The sequence below is a fragment of the Chanos chanos genome, chromosome 8 (assembly GCF_902362185.1).
Source record: "Chanos chanos chromosome 8, fChaCha1.1, whole genome shotgun sequence".
Taxonomy (NCBI): domain Eukaryota; kingdom Metazoa; phylum Chordata; class Actinopteri; order Gonorynchiformes; family Chanidae; genus Chanos; species Chanos chanos.
Window position 1 is genome coordinate 12,986,026 of NC_044502.1, and position 17,278 is coordinate 13,003,303.

Sequence of the window (17,278 nt, forward strand, 5' to 3'; positions counted from 1 at the left end):
ATTGTTAGTGTGAATGATAGCGTGTGATAAGGTCAGTTTTCCCCCCGCGTCTCCATCTGATACTGCATTCACCGAGCTTGTCTTAATCTCCCTTAGCCGGGAAGTTTTACCGCGCGCTAGGTGCAGTCATGTCCCCACAATAAAGTTCACAGTGTTTGTAAACAGATGTAATTCAATAAGGAAATTTCATTTGAAAAAAATTGCATTGTATATGTGACATATCAGATTTTATATTTTGTTACTCCATGCGAATAGGTTTTTCATGCCACTAAAATTAGATTTGGGGCCTTTTGAATGTATGAACTGCTTAGCCAGTGTGTCAGCTACCTAACAAATCAAAGTTCAAAGTGTTTGGATTGCACAACACTTTCTCAGTTGTATCAGTTAACAAAATAAGCCATTAATAAGATCAAATTGGTCATTTAAGAGAAGTAATTTTAGTCTTATGTAGTGCTTTGTTTCTTCTAAAACTATTTTCATACAGACATATTTTTCCATTACACATACTTTTTTCAGATTAGTTCCAGTCTTCCTCAAGATAAGTCTAAAATTTCCGTCCAGGCATTGGAAGATGCAGAGGCTATCTTTGTGCTCTGGTCTCTTCTTCCCACGACAAGTCCTCTTGCCCAGAGCCATTTTTTTGGGTCTTTTTCTAGAAGCTTCTCTGCTTTCCCCCATGACCAGTCACCCAATCTGTCACTCTCAGTTCATCTGATCCATGAGAATCACAAAGAATGATCTAACTTACATTTACCTCACAATAGCTCTCCTCTGTGAGACGGTATACCTTTCAAAACCGGTGCTAGACATGAAAGTCTGCTGTTAAAGCCAGTGGGTACAATATGAGCTCTATGCCATTTCTGAATAATAAGCCTGGAGTATAGATGAGGTAAACGTGGTATAAATCAGCCTGTTTTGAAAATGGTTTGCATTTATTTATTTAAATAATTAAGAGTGGAGTCTGAGTGGTAGCTATACAACAAAATCTGTCTCTCTCTAATTCCCCCATCTCTCTCTCTCTCTCTCTCTCTCTCTCTCATCAAAGCCTTTTTTCTCTCCTGTTTTCTTTTCGTGAGCTGCAACATAATCTTGTAATTACTGGTCAAAAGAATAGTTCTGCGCCTGGCCATTTGGCAAATGAAAGTATAATTTCATCTTTCATTAACTAATCTTTCATACTGGTTAAAGGGAACATTGCCATCCCACTTGTCAATTTCTTCAAAAAGCGTTGGACCAGATCCGGGAATGATTGTGTTTCCATATTCTATAGCCTCTTCAAAATAAATCCAAATTCTTTTTTTTTTTTTTCAAATGTAATTTCAGTGAATAAATGTGTGTATGTATATACGTGTTCGTGTGTGTGTGTATATATATATATATATATATATATATTCATTCATTCACAAAGTACTCTAAGGCCCGGGGCTCTAGGAGGTTTTCCTAGCTATAATTTGCTCGGGATTTGAATGTAGAGAATAATGAAAAGATTTTTGAGTGAAAGAGTCATTGTATACTCTTGGCAGAAATCTTTTGTGTTGATCTGTGTAGAGATCATACACCCTCGATTTTTGCGTGTTTTAAGAATTGAATTTTCTCCAGTATTACCATCAACAATATGGAAGAGACGTACGTTTTCCCCCGATGCGCAGTACACGTATTACCTCATCGTCTTTTCAAGGACTTTAATATTTAACAGCAAACAGAGAAATGTCCCCTGGGCTTTATTGTGCATGGCTCCTCTAGAGATCAGAAAGATGAAAGTGAAAAAACAAAAAACAAGAAAAAACAAAAGCAAAGCTAAGTCCATCCCATACACAAGAGAGAGACTCTCTGTTCCCCTTCTGAACGAATTTGGAGGAGAGAGCAGAATGGGCCAAAAAAAGAGAGAGAGAGAGAGAGAGAGAGAGAGAGAGAGAGAGAGAAGACCATTGTTATGACGGCCATGACTAGGTAATCACATCAGTGACAGTTTGTACCGTGAGCCTTTTATCCTGAAAAGGGCATATTTCAAAAGCTGCTCTCAGGCACATTGCTTATATTGACAAAAATACTGACCCCTTAGAGAAACGTCACGTTCAAAGCTCTCAGAACATGAGGTTTATCATGAGTGCAAGATTTTTTTTCCAATGACACAATACATTTACTTCTGTCCGTATAAGTTTGAGGAAGTGCATCTTATAGTGGCCTTTTAATTTTGATGATTTAATGCAGCTGTCCTTGAAGAATTTTAGATGGAATAATCCACAACAGTGCTTCCTCAGTGCTAATTTAAGTACACAGCTTGTCAAGGGAACGGCTTGCAGTGTAAAGCTGGTCTTCTCTATAGAGGTAATGAGTCCAGGGTGATACAGCAGCTCTGGTTTGAGGAGATTTAGAGAGATTATATTAAGTTATATTAGATTTTTTTAAAAAATCATCATTTGGACCTCTGTAGATGATCCAAGTTGGATATTTTATTTCAAGCTTGAAGCACTTCCATTTGTGTTTCTTATCTGTTATTTCTTATTTCTTATGCTCAGAAAGCAAGTAGTCTGTAGTCTCACAATGGACTGGCAATTTCAGTCTTACAAATGGGTCCAAGATCCACTGTTGCAAATCATAATTGATCCATGAAATTTTAGAACCATTAGGATATTTAGAATATTTTAAATAGTTGTTTTACTATGAGGATTCTTAATGATATAAACTCACACCAACTCAGCTTTCAGTTTGTTACATCCTCTCTGTATCATTTAAAACCCACAGAGTGCAGGGACTGTTAAAAAGAATCTTTTTTCCAAACCACTGATGGTCTTTACACAGTTTTAGAATGACATATTAATTTTTTTTTTTTTTTTACTCTGTTCAAAGAAGTTAAAAGATTCAGAACAGTCCACAGAGTACAGCTACCATCTGTATGTTTCCAAATCAAATCCTAAGATAAAACAAAGACCATCTTACACTGGTCAAGATAAAACAAACAATAGATTTCATCCTCTGCCTGCATACATGGTAAGTGAAATGCTTTCCCTGCCGTCAGAAAATACATACACACACAAACGCACACACACAAAAAAACACTTGTCTGATTTGAACAGAAGGAATAGAAACAGACATGGAGTTTTGACAAGACAATCAGTAGACTGCATGTCACCAAAAGATCTGACAAACACCTGAGAGATTGAATTTTCTATGTCTCAAAGGCACAGATTGCTGCGTGGGGATGACAGCGTTTATGCATTGACAGGCGCAATTTCATCTGTGTGCGGTCCAGTCTGGTTTTCTAAACCCTCTGAAGATGTGGAATTGGACACATAAACATCAAAAGTCGATACAAGCTGTAGTTTGCATTCAGCATCCAAACCGGATGGTCAAAAGCTTATTTTCCCTCATATTGATGCCATATTTTTTTCGTTGTGAAGCTGAAAAGAGAAAACAGAAAAGTTAATTGTGGGAACCCCCCCCCCCCACACACACACACACGCACACAGACACACACACACTAAATTTAAGCTCCCTCAAAAAAGAAAAATTTAAATTTGTATTTAAAATGTTCAAACCAGCTTGCTCTGGAACATTAGTTTTTGTGCTTTTTTCGTAAACCGTCTGTGGGAACAAAACATAAAACTTAAGCTTTCACCGGTGAATTGTAAATGGGATTTTCATTTGTTTTAGATGCTCGCCTCTGCTTGCTCTGCTGTAAAATAATAGGGCCGGCTTCTCGCTGTGCCACAGACCTGTAGCACTGTAGACTGAATGTTGAGTGCTCCATACCGTCTTAATGGTCTTTGCTTTATCGTCACATTAAACCGCCGGCCTCTCCTCTCGTAGTGCCACTGGAGGAATACTAAACAGGCTTTAGTGAAAAGCTCTATCACACATGCCCTCCACTCCGGAGAGGCACACGTGAATGTGACTAAGAGGCTCCTGGAAGTGTCTGTGTTGTATGATAAGGACCTGCGCCCAGCGGGAAGCATGTTACCACCCCTCCAGCCAAGAAGGAGGAAGAACCTCGGTTCATTTCTCATGACTGTCAGTGGGTTTGCCATTTTGTGGAATGACAGAGGAACCTCAACATCATGATCTGTGATGGCCCGGTTGCCATGGCACCAAAGCATGCGATGTGCTGATGTGTGCTGTTCGAGAGCCCTTTTTGGAGATTCAGGTGTGTGTGGTTCTGTGTAGGGTAGCGTCAGGAGGAGACTGTATGTCCCTGTATGTCTACATCATTAATAAGACAAACAAACTCACCAAAAAATGGTTAAGGTCCAATGATCATTCTCGGTCTTTCTGACTTTATTTTCTTAATGGTCCTGTCTGGCAGTGGAAGCTAATCACATCCTTCATTAGGCATTTTCAATGTACTTCCATTTCATTGCCACTGAATTATATTTTATAGTGTTGTTCTCTATGTGAGATTGATGATGATAGACATTCACCGCATTCATTTTTAAATTAAGTTTTTTTTTCCTTTTTTTTTTCCAATTATGTTTGTCACTACATCCTCACCCACAAGCGTGAGGTACAATGATTGGACTTAGGTTTCAAGTGGTTGTCATGCCAACGACATACCATGTTGTCTCTTCAGTGGGATTTATTAGATTTTAGAAAGAGCTGGAAGCTTTACAGATGGCAACAAAGGGAGAATTTTCTGCTGATAAGGTCTTTGCGAATTGGGAAATAATTGGGCGATGGTGAAGCCTGGAGTCACAATTATCTGTCATACAGTGGACACATTCACCTTGTGACTCTGGAATACAGTGTTGAGACGACAGAAACTGTAGTGTCACATCCCTTGCTGAGAGCTTCTACGCCAGGATCACTGGGTCAGAGCCTGTCTTCTGGGAGTCTGTCAGTGCTAGTGAAGAACCTGGATGTTAGAGCGTTGGATTCAAGTAGCCAAATTTGTAGGGACATGTAAGTTTAAATCACTCATCAAGTGACTCTCAAAAGTCCTTTGTGAGAGACCGATGACATATGTCGTGTGCTTTCTCGGATAATGAGGATGGCTAGGCGGCATAATTGTTCTAAAATTGACACAGTCACTTGTTCTGTTCACAATTTATCTGCTTCAGTCTATAACCCCCTGATCCTAAAACTCTGCAATTTCTGGCATTGTCTTGTGAGTAAGTCTTCACTGATACTGGCTGTTACAGAGAAGAAAGTGCACCTGTTTCTTTCGCTAAATGAGGTAGAGATGTCTTTGAATGTGTCTTGATTTGCTCTGTCCAGAAAAAAAAAAAGAGAAATGAAGGCCAGGCAGTTGTTATGAGTCCTCATTTGTCTCCGTTTGTTTGTGAGGTTGGTGCCATGGTAACGCATTAGTACATTAAAGATGTTAGGTTCACCAAAGCGCCGGTTCATTTTGAAAACGGCCTTGTCTGAGGTACTGATGAAAAACAGAGAAAGGGAAATATCATGCATGGGGATTGTTTTTGGAGACATCATCATTTAGCATAACCGGTGAAGCCGCCTCTGTGCGAAAGCGGCGATCTATTTTCGATTGCGTAAGCTGGGCATTGTGAAGAATGTGACGGAAACTCCAGACGCTTAACTGAACTTCTCCTTGCTTAAGACAGCTCATTGACATTGGTTTTGTTTACTGTAAAACTGTCATAAAAATATCATCGAGTTACTGTTCCCTCAAAGTTACTTGGAAATGTTGAAATATTTTAAATGTACTTAAAAGAAATATAAGGAGTCATATTGGATTGTCAAGAGTGTGAGATGATTTTACACTCAGCCAGTCACTAAGTCATTCTCAGTCAACCTCAGACTGACATAATAGCAGTTTTCACACTGACTAAATCAAACCACTACACAAAATTTCCTCAAAGACTCATAAAGAAAACACATTCTCATTACATGTGAGAATATCACTGTAATTGTGCTTTTCTCCCTCTGACTATTACATATCTAAAACACACATCGCAGTACTGGACACACTGTGATTTACTCCTACCAAAATTAGCACAGGGGGACTGCCAGTCCATAAATAAACCTACAGCTTTATTGGTAGCGATTTGTTTATTTATGCGACCCATTCCAGTTCATCCGTCCATCTAAGCGTCACAACTCTACCCGATTATTAGAGACCACGGTGTGAGTAAGAACCAAAATTATAGTGGAGGGAAGAGCTTGACTAAGCCAGTCTCAGAATCTATACTTACAGGATAACTAATTGGTCAGGCCAAACTATGACCACTGAACAAGTGAGGTCATTATCAAGTGACATCCTTCGCATTTTAGTCCAGGATGACTATATTCCATTCGGTGTGAAGCACTATTTCACTCTTAGGGTGTGAATCTTTAGTTCTTCTCCTCCAGTGTGAGAGTCTTTAGTAGAGGTTAGAATGACTCATCTGATGGGAGGAAACAATTTTAGTGTTCTTATAAGCTGACAGATCTGTAATGTTGTAGCCCAGAGTGAGCTCCTGGATTGATGAGGTAATTAGAACTGCATTAGAGGCTTTAGCACAGTGGAACACATGAAGAGGCGGGGGAGCTGGCATTGCTAGCTACAGAGGTTTGAAATACAGTTATTAAAAAAAAAAAGTTTTATACTCTTGTTTGTTTGTTTGTTTTTTTCCCCCACACCAATGTTTCACTTGTGTAAAATACTGTGACATTTCTGCCTTTCTAAGGGTTTTCTGTGCAGCAGCGAGAAAGTGAGTCCTCTCTGACGGTATCAGTCCATGAGAACACTGATAGCATCGGTTATCACCCTTCTTTAAATCTGTATTGCCACCACTACGGATTTCGTCTTTACGAAACGCACTGGCACTCAAGCTGATACAAGTTAAGTACAGATTGGACAATTTCAATCTCTACCTCACATCAGTCCCCAAAGATCCGTGCCCGTTCTCGTCTGCGCCAGAAGTCCCTCGGTACTGAGACTGCATACCAATATGTGTTAACCTGTCAGTGAACACATGAAAGAACTTTATCTCTGTTGAGTCTGAGGCTGGTGTCAAGAGACTTCCCTTCATCAAACATAATCGTGATCTTGGCTATTGACATTTCACAGCAGATTTGCATCCCCCCCCCCCCCCCGCCCCCCCCCCCCCCCTCATAATCAGCCTGCTAAGTACAGGAAACCTCTCCGATCCAACAGTATCATCACGATTGCTGATGAGTCACCAGCGTCGAGCTCTGATCCATGACGGGACGAGATGTACCGTGAGCGATGCCCAGATGGCACTGTGCTGGACCTGCGTCACAGATCACCATCTGAATTGGCAAAGCTTGAGTACAGTCATAGAAAACAATCACATAAGACTACAGTAGCATTTCAGGCATCTATCCATGACAGCGCCTTCCACAGTGTGTGCTTTTATAGTCCTGTTATGCAACAGCATCAACCTTTGGAGAGTCTAGAGACAATAACAATACAGATATCAGGATACTTTGACTTATTTGGACTTTTATATAATCAGGAACGGTTCACTAAAAAGACGTTGAATGGCACGGCACTGTATACTCTCAAACCTCATACTTCTTTGTTCTTTCTTCCCTTGAATAACTTGCAGATCCACTGCTGCCTTTCTAAACACTTGGGAGATGCCATTAGAAATAGAGTCATAACTCGGATAAACAAAACGAAAATGAACTTCTCTAACCTCTTCATGTATGTTTAAACATAGTATCAGCTTTGCTTTCAGCAGAGTGTTTATCCCAGAGCGCCTGACTGTGATGCTCAGTGTTGTGATTCTAGAATCTGCAGCCAATAAATTTGAACCTCTGTTACTGCATTAGTTAGAAGTCTGGTATTTCAGCACTGGAAATCTGATAAAGTCCTGATATGTGAGAGGTGGTTTGAAAAGCTGTGGAATGTTTTACATTCAAAGAAAATTCACCACACTATTTCAAAGAAGGAAAAACATATTTTAATGAAATCTGGCAACAAATGATTAACTTACCAAACTGTACCACTGTAATTTAATAAGTCACAATGAAATGTGAAAATATTTGTCTTATGTTGTACTTACATGGTTTTCTGCTATCATTTATTGTGACTAGATACTAAATATAATAAAAGCTACTAAATGAATGGAAAAGATTATTGTAAAAAAAAAAAAAGTTGCAGAATTGATGTCTGGTTATCTATTGTTTGAGTCCATTACTAGTTTAGCCCTTTCACCTTATTGGGTAGAATGTTCATCTGTGAGAGCTGGAGAGCTTCACCGTGGTAAATGAGTATACATAGAGCATAAAGCCAAGATTCTGCTGACAGAACCACATGTATTCTATATTAATGTCTGTCATTGTCAACTGCCCACCACAGCCCATTAAAGACTCCCTTAGAGCCAGGCAAACATTATTCTGGATTACTATGGCCAAACCAGTGCCTCATTAGTGATCTTTCCTGTCATTCTAATAATAAAGAGCTATTTTCACTGTGATGGCTTTACACTATTGTCATAGCCATAGCACGAGGCTGGACTGTTCAACCTAGTCAGTTTTGTGTGTTTCCCTCCCTCTCTCTCTCTCCCCTCATTTTCCACACAAAGAAGAAGAAGAAGAAGAAGAGGAAGAGGAAGAAGAAGAAGAAGAAGATGTCATTACTTTAATTCTGCAAACACTCCTGTGCAGAATAAAAATCCACGCAGTGTGATCTGTTTGAATTGATCTAGTGACACTGACTGTAGAAAATGTATCATTGCTATGGTAATGAACCATTTTACTAGATTCGCAGAGACAATGCATGGCTACAGGATTTCTAATTAAATTTTCTTTTCTTTCTTCTCGCACAGATTGCCCATGTTTACATAGCTTTTTTACCTGACCTTCGGAGTGTTTTTCGTTTCTTTTCTCTTTTTCTTAATTTATTTGTGTGAGAATATTCGGTTCCACACACTTTTGTAAATAGCCTTGGGGGTTTTCATTCATTGCGTTCAAAGCATTTCCATCTATGTTTTCTGTAGTTTGTATGTGTCCTTCATCCTTTCACCCGTTTCTATCACACTTCTACATGGCATGTCAGAAACAAAACAAAACGAATGTCCTGTGCTTCGAACGAGAGCTCCGCAAAATATTCAATTCATGTCCATGACTTGACAAATAGGTCAGATCATTATGCATCATATTTGATGAATTGCCCACCATCTGTGAACAACCACGTCCACAGCATCATTTCAGACTGATTCACTGGTTTGTATTCTGAAGGTGACCGAATGGTATCGCTAGATAAATGGTATAGTTAGATTAAATACAAATTGAGATATCCTGGTGACATTTTTCATTTGGAGTTCATGCTGGGAGATTTAGGCCAGTTTAATCGCCTCAGCTCATTTCTAGCGGTCCAGATTATTTAATTTGTCTGAGCACACTGTTCAGTAAGTGGCTAACTTCAGATGTAGTGTCTGCTCATAATCATAGTTGCAATGTGTGCGTTGCGTAAACCAGCATCTGCTGTGACGTAAAACAACGAAAAGAGGCTATTCATGAACATTACTGACACAGTGAAAAGCACTTTCAAACCCTTACTATACTTCAGGTCATGTGGATTCAGTCTGACCGAGACTGAACAGGTGCAGAGTGGGATCAGGTCAGAACGGGTTACTGGACCGTTACAAAAAGCGGTCGAAGGATGCAAAATAGTATGCATGGCTCTGCAGCATTTTTCGTTTTCAATCGCTCCCTTACCACATATGCGCTGTTCAAATGTCGAATATCAGAACGTGAACTATATTATTTTCTGGGGGAAATTATTAGTGATCCTCTTATACTCTCTGTTAGATGTCTCACAAAAGAGAATGTGTAGGTTTGACGTGCCGGCTGTAGCTAACTAAAAACTTAGTTGTTACCGCCAAGCAGCTGTTTCCTTTGTTTAATTGTTTTGGTCTTCTGGGAATTATGACTTTTCCCCCCTCCCGCTATTGTGTCTGGATGTTCTTTGACTTGTGCGTTACTCCGTTTGCCAGCGCTGTGTGGTGCGCCTTGGAGCACGTGACATGTTGGTCTTTGAGAGATGCTTCATAAATATGCACAATCTGAGAAAGCTCAGACATCGCTGGCTGCAGAAGGACTTACTCACGCAGGGCGTTGTGCAAGGGAGAGGGGCTGTCACTCTGTTGGGGAGCTAATTGTTAACTAACACCCTCATCTTAAGAAAATTTATAAAAAAGACAATCAGTGCATGAGCTCAAACAAGTAAATGCGCACTTTGTCAGTATCATTCCATTGTTTCTATCATCGACTAACTTCTGTTAATCTTGGATTAATTCGTGGATACAATACGTGAGGACTTTCAACACCTGCGCAAACCATGTGAAGGTAAAACTAAGATACTATTTTCTTTGTTATTATCAAGGTCTTACATATTGTGTGGAGCGCTTATTAAGAACATTCTTTTTGTTTACTGAAGCTTTTGCGTGAATTTCAGGCGTTTGTCGAACGGTTTCCCCCCTGAAACTGAAACGGCAATTTCTGTCTTTTTTCTAAAACTTAGTATTGTATAACGCATTATTAGTAAACTGTACCAAAAGAGAAAGAAGGAAAACGTATGTATTCCACAATTCCTAGGAACCCAATGGACGGTCGCCTCATGGTTAGTTAGTCTAAATGCGGATTTCCAGTACCATCAAGTTCATTTCTCCTTTCTAGGCTTTTTCGAAGTGTTTTATCAAATGGATTTTAATGGCAGCATTTCTTTGGGTGTAGATTAACTATTCAGATATACCCCCCCTTCTCCCCCCGTAAACAGCCGACAAACTTTAAGTTTCTACATTTTAGAATTATTCTATTTAGTTATGAGTCGCATTAACCACAGAGAAGGGTAAGATCCGTGCTTACAATCTAAGCGAAGCACGACCTCTTGAGGTATCTCGAAACAAGAAAGCGAGAGACTGACATCTTGCATGATAACGAAGGTCAGAGAGGATTTGCTTGGAATAGTTAGTTGCAGCAGAGATGGAATTAGATTTAACAAATCAACGATTTCAATATTACACTGTACAGTCACTTTATGCATTTTACAATTTATTTTTAAGATGAGCTCTAAAACACGCCTTATGATTTTTTTCTAATGAGTCAATGTCAAACAGTGGTGCCGAGCGCGTGCTGTTGCCTCATTATTCAGTGGTCTGCGACATGTCCCCTAAAGTGACAGGTGGTTGGCACCAAATCCCAGTAGCAGATCATATCATTTAATGACGATTAAAGAAACGACAGTTATTATAAGAAAATAGAGGACGATTAAAACATAAAATGAGAATGTCATTAAATTGACATAGAACAGATCCAAATGCATTCCTGAAAACAAATTTAGGATGCTGTGTCATCTCTTTCAAATATGTAAATATTCTGACCCTTGTCTGTTGAAAATATATGTCTGTAAATAGAGTCCTCTTTAATCATCTGAATGTTATGATTAAAGGCATTTTAAAAAGCCTTTTAGTTTAGTTTTTCAGCTAATGGCTGTATGTGGCTCACTGGGATTTTCTGGATTATTTTTTCATACTGATACCTTTCCAGTGCTCTTAGTTTGTGTGTTTTGTACATGTATTGCATTGCACATATACCACAATAACAGCGTAATGTGATCATTCTCTCACCATTTAATAGGTTTTCTGTGAAGCATCTTAGGCCACAATTGTCATCCCTCAGAAGCAGACATGAAATCTGTTCTGGATGGTGTGGCTGACACCACCTTTAGGACAATAACCTCTGGACTGCAATATCTCGGCTCCAACGATGCCAGTTACGACAGCGCTGGCATGGATGTGGACTTTGCCAAGGGTGGGTATTCCCTCCAGAAGCCGTTCTCAGCTTTCCGCAGCCACTCGTACCCGGACAAGGCTCCTCTGGATGAGGAGATGAAGCTAAAGGGCATTCCTTTCTATCCCACCAATGGCACAGACATACTCAGTAATTGGAGCGTGGGAGATGAGGGCAGCAGCCTCCAGTGCGGGGAGAACTTCATGGACATGGAGTGCTTTATGATCCTGACGCCCAGTCAGCAGCTGGCGGTGGCGGTCATGTCGCTGACCCTGGGTACCTTTACTGTGTTGGAGAACCTGGTGGTGCTTTGCGTAATCTTGCACTCCCGCACTCTCCGCTGCCGCCCGTCCTACCACTTCATCGGCAGCTTGGCTGTGGCTGACCTGCTGGGCAGCGTCATCTTCGTCTACAGCTTCTTGGACTTCCACGTTTTTCACAGGAAGGACAGTCCGAGCGTGTTTTTGTTCAAGCTGGGCGGCGTTACGGCTTCCTTCACCGCGTCTGTGGGAAGCCTCTTCCTGACTGCTATTGACCGTTACATCTCCATACACCGCCCTCTGGCCTACCGGCGTATTGTGACGCGCACCAAGGCCGTGATCGCTTTCTGCATGATGTGGGCTATATCCATCATTATCGCAGTGCTCCCCCTGCTGGGCTGGAACTGCAAGCGCCTTAAGTCCGTGTGCTCAGATATCTTCCCCTTGATCGATGAGAACTACCTGATGTTCTGGATCGGTGTTACCAGCGTGCTGGTTCTGTTTATAATCTACGCCTACATGTACATCCTGTGGAAGGCTCACCACCATGCCGTGCGCATGCTCAGTCGAACGTCTCAGAAGAGCCTGGTGGTCTACTCTGCCGATGGTACCAAAGTGCAGACCACGCGACCCGAGCAGGCACGCATGGATATTCGGCTGGCCAAGACCTTGGTTCTCATCCTGGTGGTTCTAGTCATCTGCTGGGGGCCCGTGCTGGCCATCATGGTCTACGATCTCTTCTGGAAGATGGACGATGGTATCAAAACCGTATTTGCGTTCTGCAGCATGCTCTGTCTGCTCAACTCTACGGTCAATCCAATCATCTACGCCCTGCGGAGCAAAGACTTACGTCGGGCTTTTCTCAGTGCCTGTCAGGCCTGCCGTAGTTCCGCCCAGCAGCTGGACAACAGCCTGGAGTCGGACTGCCAGAACCGGAACACTCAGATCGCCGCCAACCGGGCTGCAGAGAGCTGCGTGAAGACCACTGTGAAAATAGCCAAAGTGACCATGTCTGTCTCCACAGAGACATCAGCTGAGGCTGTCTGAGTGGTTGTCTGTCCTGGGGCTTGAGGACCGATATCTCAGCGTGTGTGTGCCATGCTTATCATGAAATTTTATGTCGAAAGATGACTTGTATTGAGAAAATTAAAAAAAAAAAGAAAACGTGCTTATGGAAACCTAGGGATATGTAATCATGCAAGGAAATTGCAAATCTTGCAGAGTGAAGCAGAAACAAATGATTGTTATTACTGGTTTATTTTTTTGTGTTGATGAAGTGTGCCGCCATGGCATCTTAGTGCCTATGTGCCAAAGTGAATGTTTTTTTTTTCCTCTCAGCCATTCGCTTATAATTGCTTTTGTTGGGACTAGAGTTGTATTATGTTTGTCACACTTAGCGTAATCACTAAATGTAAACGTGACGACATTGTTTATGTTCTCATGAAGGCTTACTATATTTTTCTACTTTGAAATCAGGTTTTTTGAACAATGATATCTTCTCACATGGGGACAAGGGGCTACTGATCTTTTTAGTATGAAAAAACATTGAAGCAAGATATGTAAATATGTAATTATGTGATAGCAACCTGTCTATATTACACGGGGTCATGCGTCTCTGTAAAACAGACGTGAATGACTCTGTACCATGAAAGACATACGGTTTGATCATGCGTCTCTGTAAAAAAGAAATGCTGTTTACATCGGACAGTAAACAAAAGAAGGGCGAGAGGAGAATATACATACAACTTTTCACTTTTTGTAAGCCTTCGGGAAGGGTGTGACTTTGCCGAGCTATAGCACATGTTTAAATGGCTGAATGGGACTTGCATGAGATGCATCTCTTTCGTGATCCATCCCTTGACTGTTTTTGACATAAAGAGCAGGAAACAACTATTTGGTAAGAAAGTGACTGTTTTTTATTTTTGTTTTGTTTCTTTCCTGGCTGAATGGTAAGTCATGGGAAACCTAGTATGATCCACAAGCACAACCCTCAAGTTAATCACAAGAATGAAAGCTCACTTGTGGAGTCATGGTTATAGCATACTGAAATGAACGGCTGACAATATGAGTGATAGTGCAGTCCATACCAGACTTAGACATTCATATGCATAAGAGATTCATCAAACACTTAGACACTGTTCTATGGATAAACCTGTATGGCTCTAGGGGTGAGATAAAAAAAAAAAAGCTGTCTAGACCAGGTGAGGATAGCCTGTTAGTGCATTGTGTTTATGATTCAGATTGGACTTCAGAACGACATTTCACAGGTTATTATGACAAACAAATACACCAGCCCAACACAGGGAGATGTATTTTGCCATGGACTCCATACTTTCAAAAGTAAAAAAAAAAAAAAAGAAAAAGAAAAAGAAAAAAAGATCCATCAACAGTTCTGCTGCAATGTAAATATTATCATTGTGCAATAAGAATAATAATAATAATTTCTGGAAAAAGTGATTGTGTTTTATTTGATGTTTTGAAGTGTTTTTAGACACGCCACTGAGTGATGTCCACTCTTGGGTTTTTGCCACGTCACTGCAAAATACGAGAGATCTATCATCAAGAAGAAAAGTTTTCATCTTTTTGCCTTTCCTCTCTGCAGAACATATTGACAATGGGATGGTGTTCACTGGTGTAAACAATAAAACCAACACCACGCAGCTGTACAGTGTTATAAATGTTGTGATACAAAAAAAGTAATGACCATGGTTTACGACAGCAACATTTTGCAATTATACCTCTGTTTTTGGAAATTATGAAGTGAGAATTCTGTTCTTGTCCTTCTGCAAAGAAAATATTTGTTTGGTGTGCTGGCTACACCACGATAACTCTGAAATCACTACACAGTGAGCCATAAATTGTTGTGTGAATTTTTTTTGGCAACTTCACTATGTTTTACATACTAACTTTTTTTTTAATTATTATTATTAAAAACAAGAGAATCTCGTATATGTAGACCTGTGCTCTGGGTGACAAGTAGCATAATTCACAATATACTGAAACGCAATTATTTCCTCTTGGCTGGTTTCGGTGGCTAGCAAGACTGTGTGCATTTTCTCTGAGGAGTTTTTGCTTAAAATGTTTAATTTAGAAAACTCCGCACATAGGTATCAAAAGTGTTGATATTTGATGAGGTTTAAATACCTTTTCTGGTCTGATCATCCAGAAGGACATTTACTTTGTGTGTAAATGTGCGAAAGAGTGCGTGAGTATTTGGTTGTTTTTATTTTTAACAATCGCCAGTTTGCTTAATGATTCTTAAAAATGATTACTTGGTGTAAAACGCCTCAGATAGCAGCTTTATCCGCTGTTCATGCTTTTGTTGAGTGTTAGAAATAAAATGAATAAAATAAATCAAATGATGTGGCTTCTGTATTAAGGTGGCACATAATTAGTCTGTCAGAAAAGAAAAACAGTCTCGCTGGCCGCTTGTATTTTTCGGTATTGCAATGTAGTCTGTTTCAAGCTTTTGAATAAAGTTGCCGTTGATTATGTGGAACTGTGTGTACCTTAACATTCTCTGAAAATAAAATGAAGAATAGGTACTGATATAATCTCAAAGAAAGCTTACGTAAAACACAAAAACACACTCACATAACTATGAATAAATAATAATAATGTGTTTTCCTTAAGAGGACGAAGTAATTTCTGGAGCGTTGTCGTCCTCTTGTGGACCACGAAGGGAACAACCACAAGGTCACTCCAAACCGTTATTACTTTTGGTAATTCCTTCTATTGTTCGGAGGGGGTGTACCCCTAAAATTGAGCAGATTTAGATTGCAACTGGTATAGCATAATCCATTTTACAACAAAGTGTTCTGTATCTGGGATTGGAAGAACTGACATGCTTGTGAGAGAACAGACTCCCATCCACGTATATGAGATGTAGTCTGTAGCAATCTGAGAAAAGTATCTAATGTTATCAGTGTCTGTTTTCTTAACACTAGTTTCTGCTAATCTGGGTAGTCGGTGGTTGAAGAGAGATTCTCATGACTGAATAGATTTCTCACTTTCAGTTCGCAGTCAGAGCGCTCACAATACATACACAGAGATACACAATCTACATTTTCATGTGCTTACATGGTCGTTGAATTGAAGTCCGTTTTTCACAACAATAACTTGTGTGAATTTAGGTGTCATGATCAGTTTCATAGTCTGTAGGTTCTATGTAATTTATATATCCTGTAAGATTAATTTGATTTTTTTTTTTTTTTTTTTGCATTAGCTGCTGGGAATGTCAAAAATAGTACGAGCATGTGATGCTAAGTAATGATAATGTACATCGCTGGTAAAATGCAATTACACTAGTCACCTATGAAAATAAACAGGTTAATGACTTTAGATTACACTGCAACAACTAAGTTGAATTACATTAAAACATCTTAAATCCTTAGTTAAAGACTGACGGCAAAACGAGTGTCAGGTCCATCGAACGAACAAAGTAAATATGTTTAGAGGTACACCTACATGAATTTAGATCTTGCATCACCTCTACAGAGTTGGTCTAATCCCGATAACTGATAACATATCTTTGTATTTCTATCAAGTACTTGCGAATGTTCCAGGGACAACACAGATGACAGTGACTGTTGTCTTTTAAAATGGGTAAAGAAATGTTGAACAAACATGTGACAAAGTTGTTGTTACAGCAGATAATTACCACCGTGTGTGATAATACTCCAGAGTATAACACTAATAATTTACAGATTTTTTTTAGGCGGTGCTAGTTTAAGCTAAATGTATGATCTGTGTAGGACCTTGCCGGGGGTGACGAACTTGAGTATGAGTCACTAACTGAAAATTCACGATAAGATGCATATCATTCGAACGAGCAACAACTCCAAGACTATTATTTCCTCACAATGGCCCCACTCGGACTGTAACCATACCGAATAGAAGAATTTTCAGAGGATTTATTCTGGTACATGCTACTACAACTATTTGTCCTTATCATACCCGGGGCCAGCACGTCAAGTGAAGGATCAAATACCAACCAAATTGCAAGAAAACAAAAACGTTTTAAAATTAAATGATAAACAGGAAAAAACAGTGCATTAAACCAATCACGTCCATTAATTTGTCACCTTGTCACCCTTTTGCCCACAGCTGAAATTGTAAAACAGACTCATTTACCGTGCGACTATCCCACTGTCACGTGGAGCAAGAGGAGGTGTAAGAGAGCAGAAGTATTTCACCGCCCTGTCTCGGGACAGAGGAGGGTGTACGTTTCTGTCATTCCAATGCAATGTATATTTGCGTTCATGGATGTCCGTGTGAGATGAGTCGATTGCTTCCAATTACTCTTAGTAGACATCTCTCAT

At 40.0% G+C, this 17,278-nt stretch overlaps 1 protein-coding gene across 2 annotated transcripts; it reads left to right on the forward strand.

Annotated features, from left to right (window-relative positions):
- Positions 1-3,689: 3,689 nt before the first annotated feature.
- On the forward strand, positions 3,690-13,004 carry cnr1 (cannabinoid receptor 1). Of its 2 annotated transcripts, none has more exons than XM_030782732.1 (2): positions 3,690-3,705; positions 11,590-13,004. In XM_030782732.1, exon 2 carries the CDS (start codon positions 11,595-11,597, stop codon positions 13,002-13,004), a length of 1,410 nt encoding a protein of 469 aa, XP_030638592.1. In that variant the 5' UTR covers positions 3,690-3,705; positions 11,590-11,594. The 2 variants fall into 2 exon arrangements, with proteins under 2 accessions (XP_030638592.1, XP_030638591.1); XM_030782731.1 differs by lacking the exon at positions 3,690-3,705 and having other exon boundaries at positions 11,595-11,702; positions 11,802-13,004.
- Positions 13,005-17,278: the final 4,274 nt, after the last annotated feature.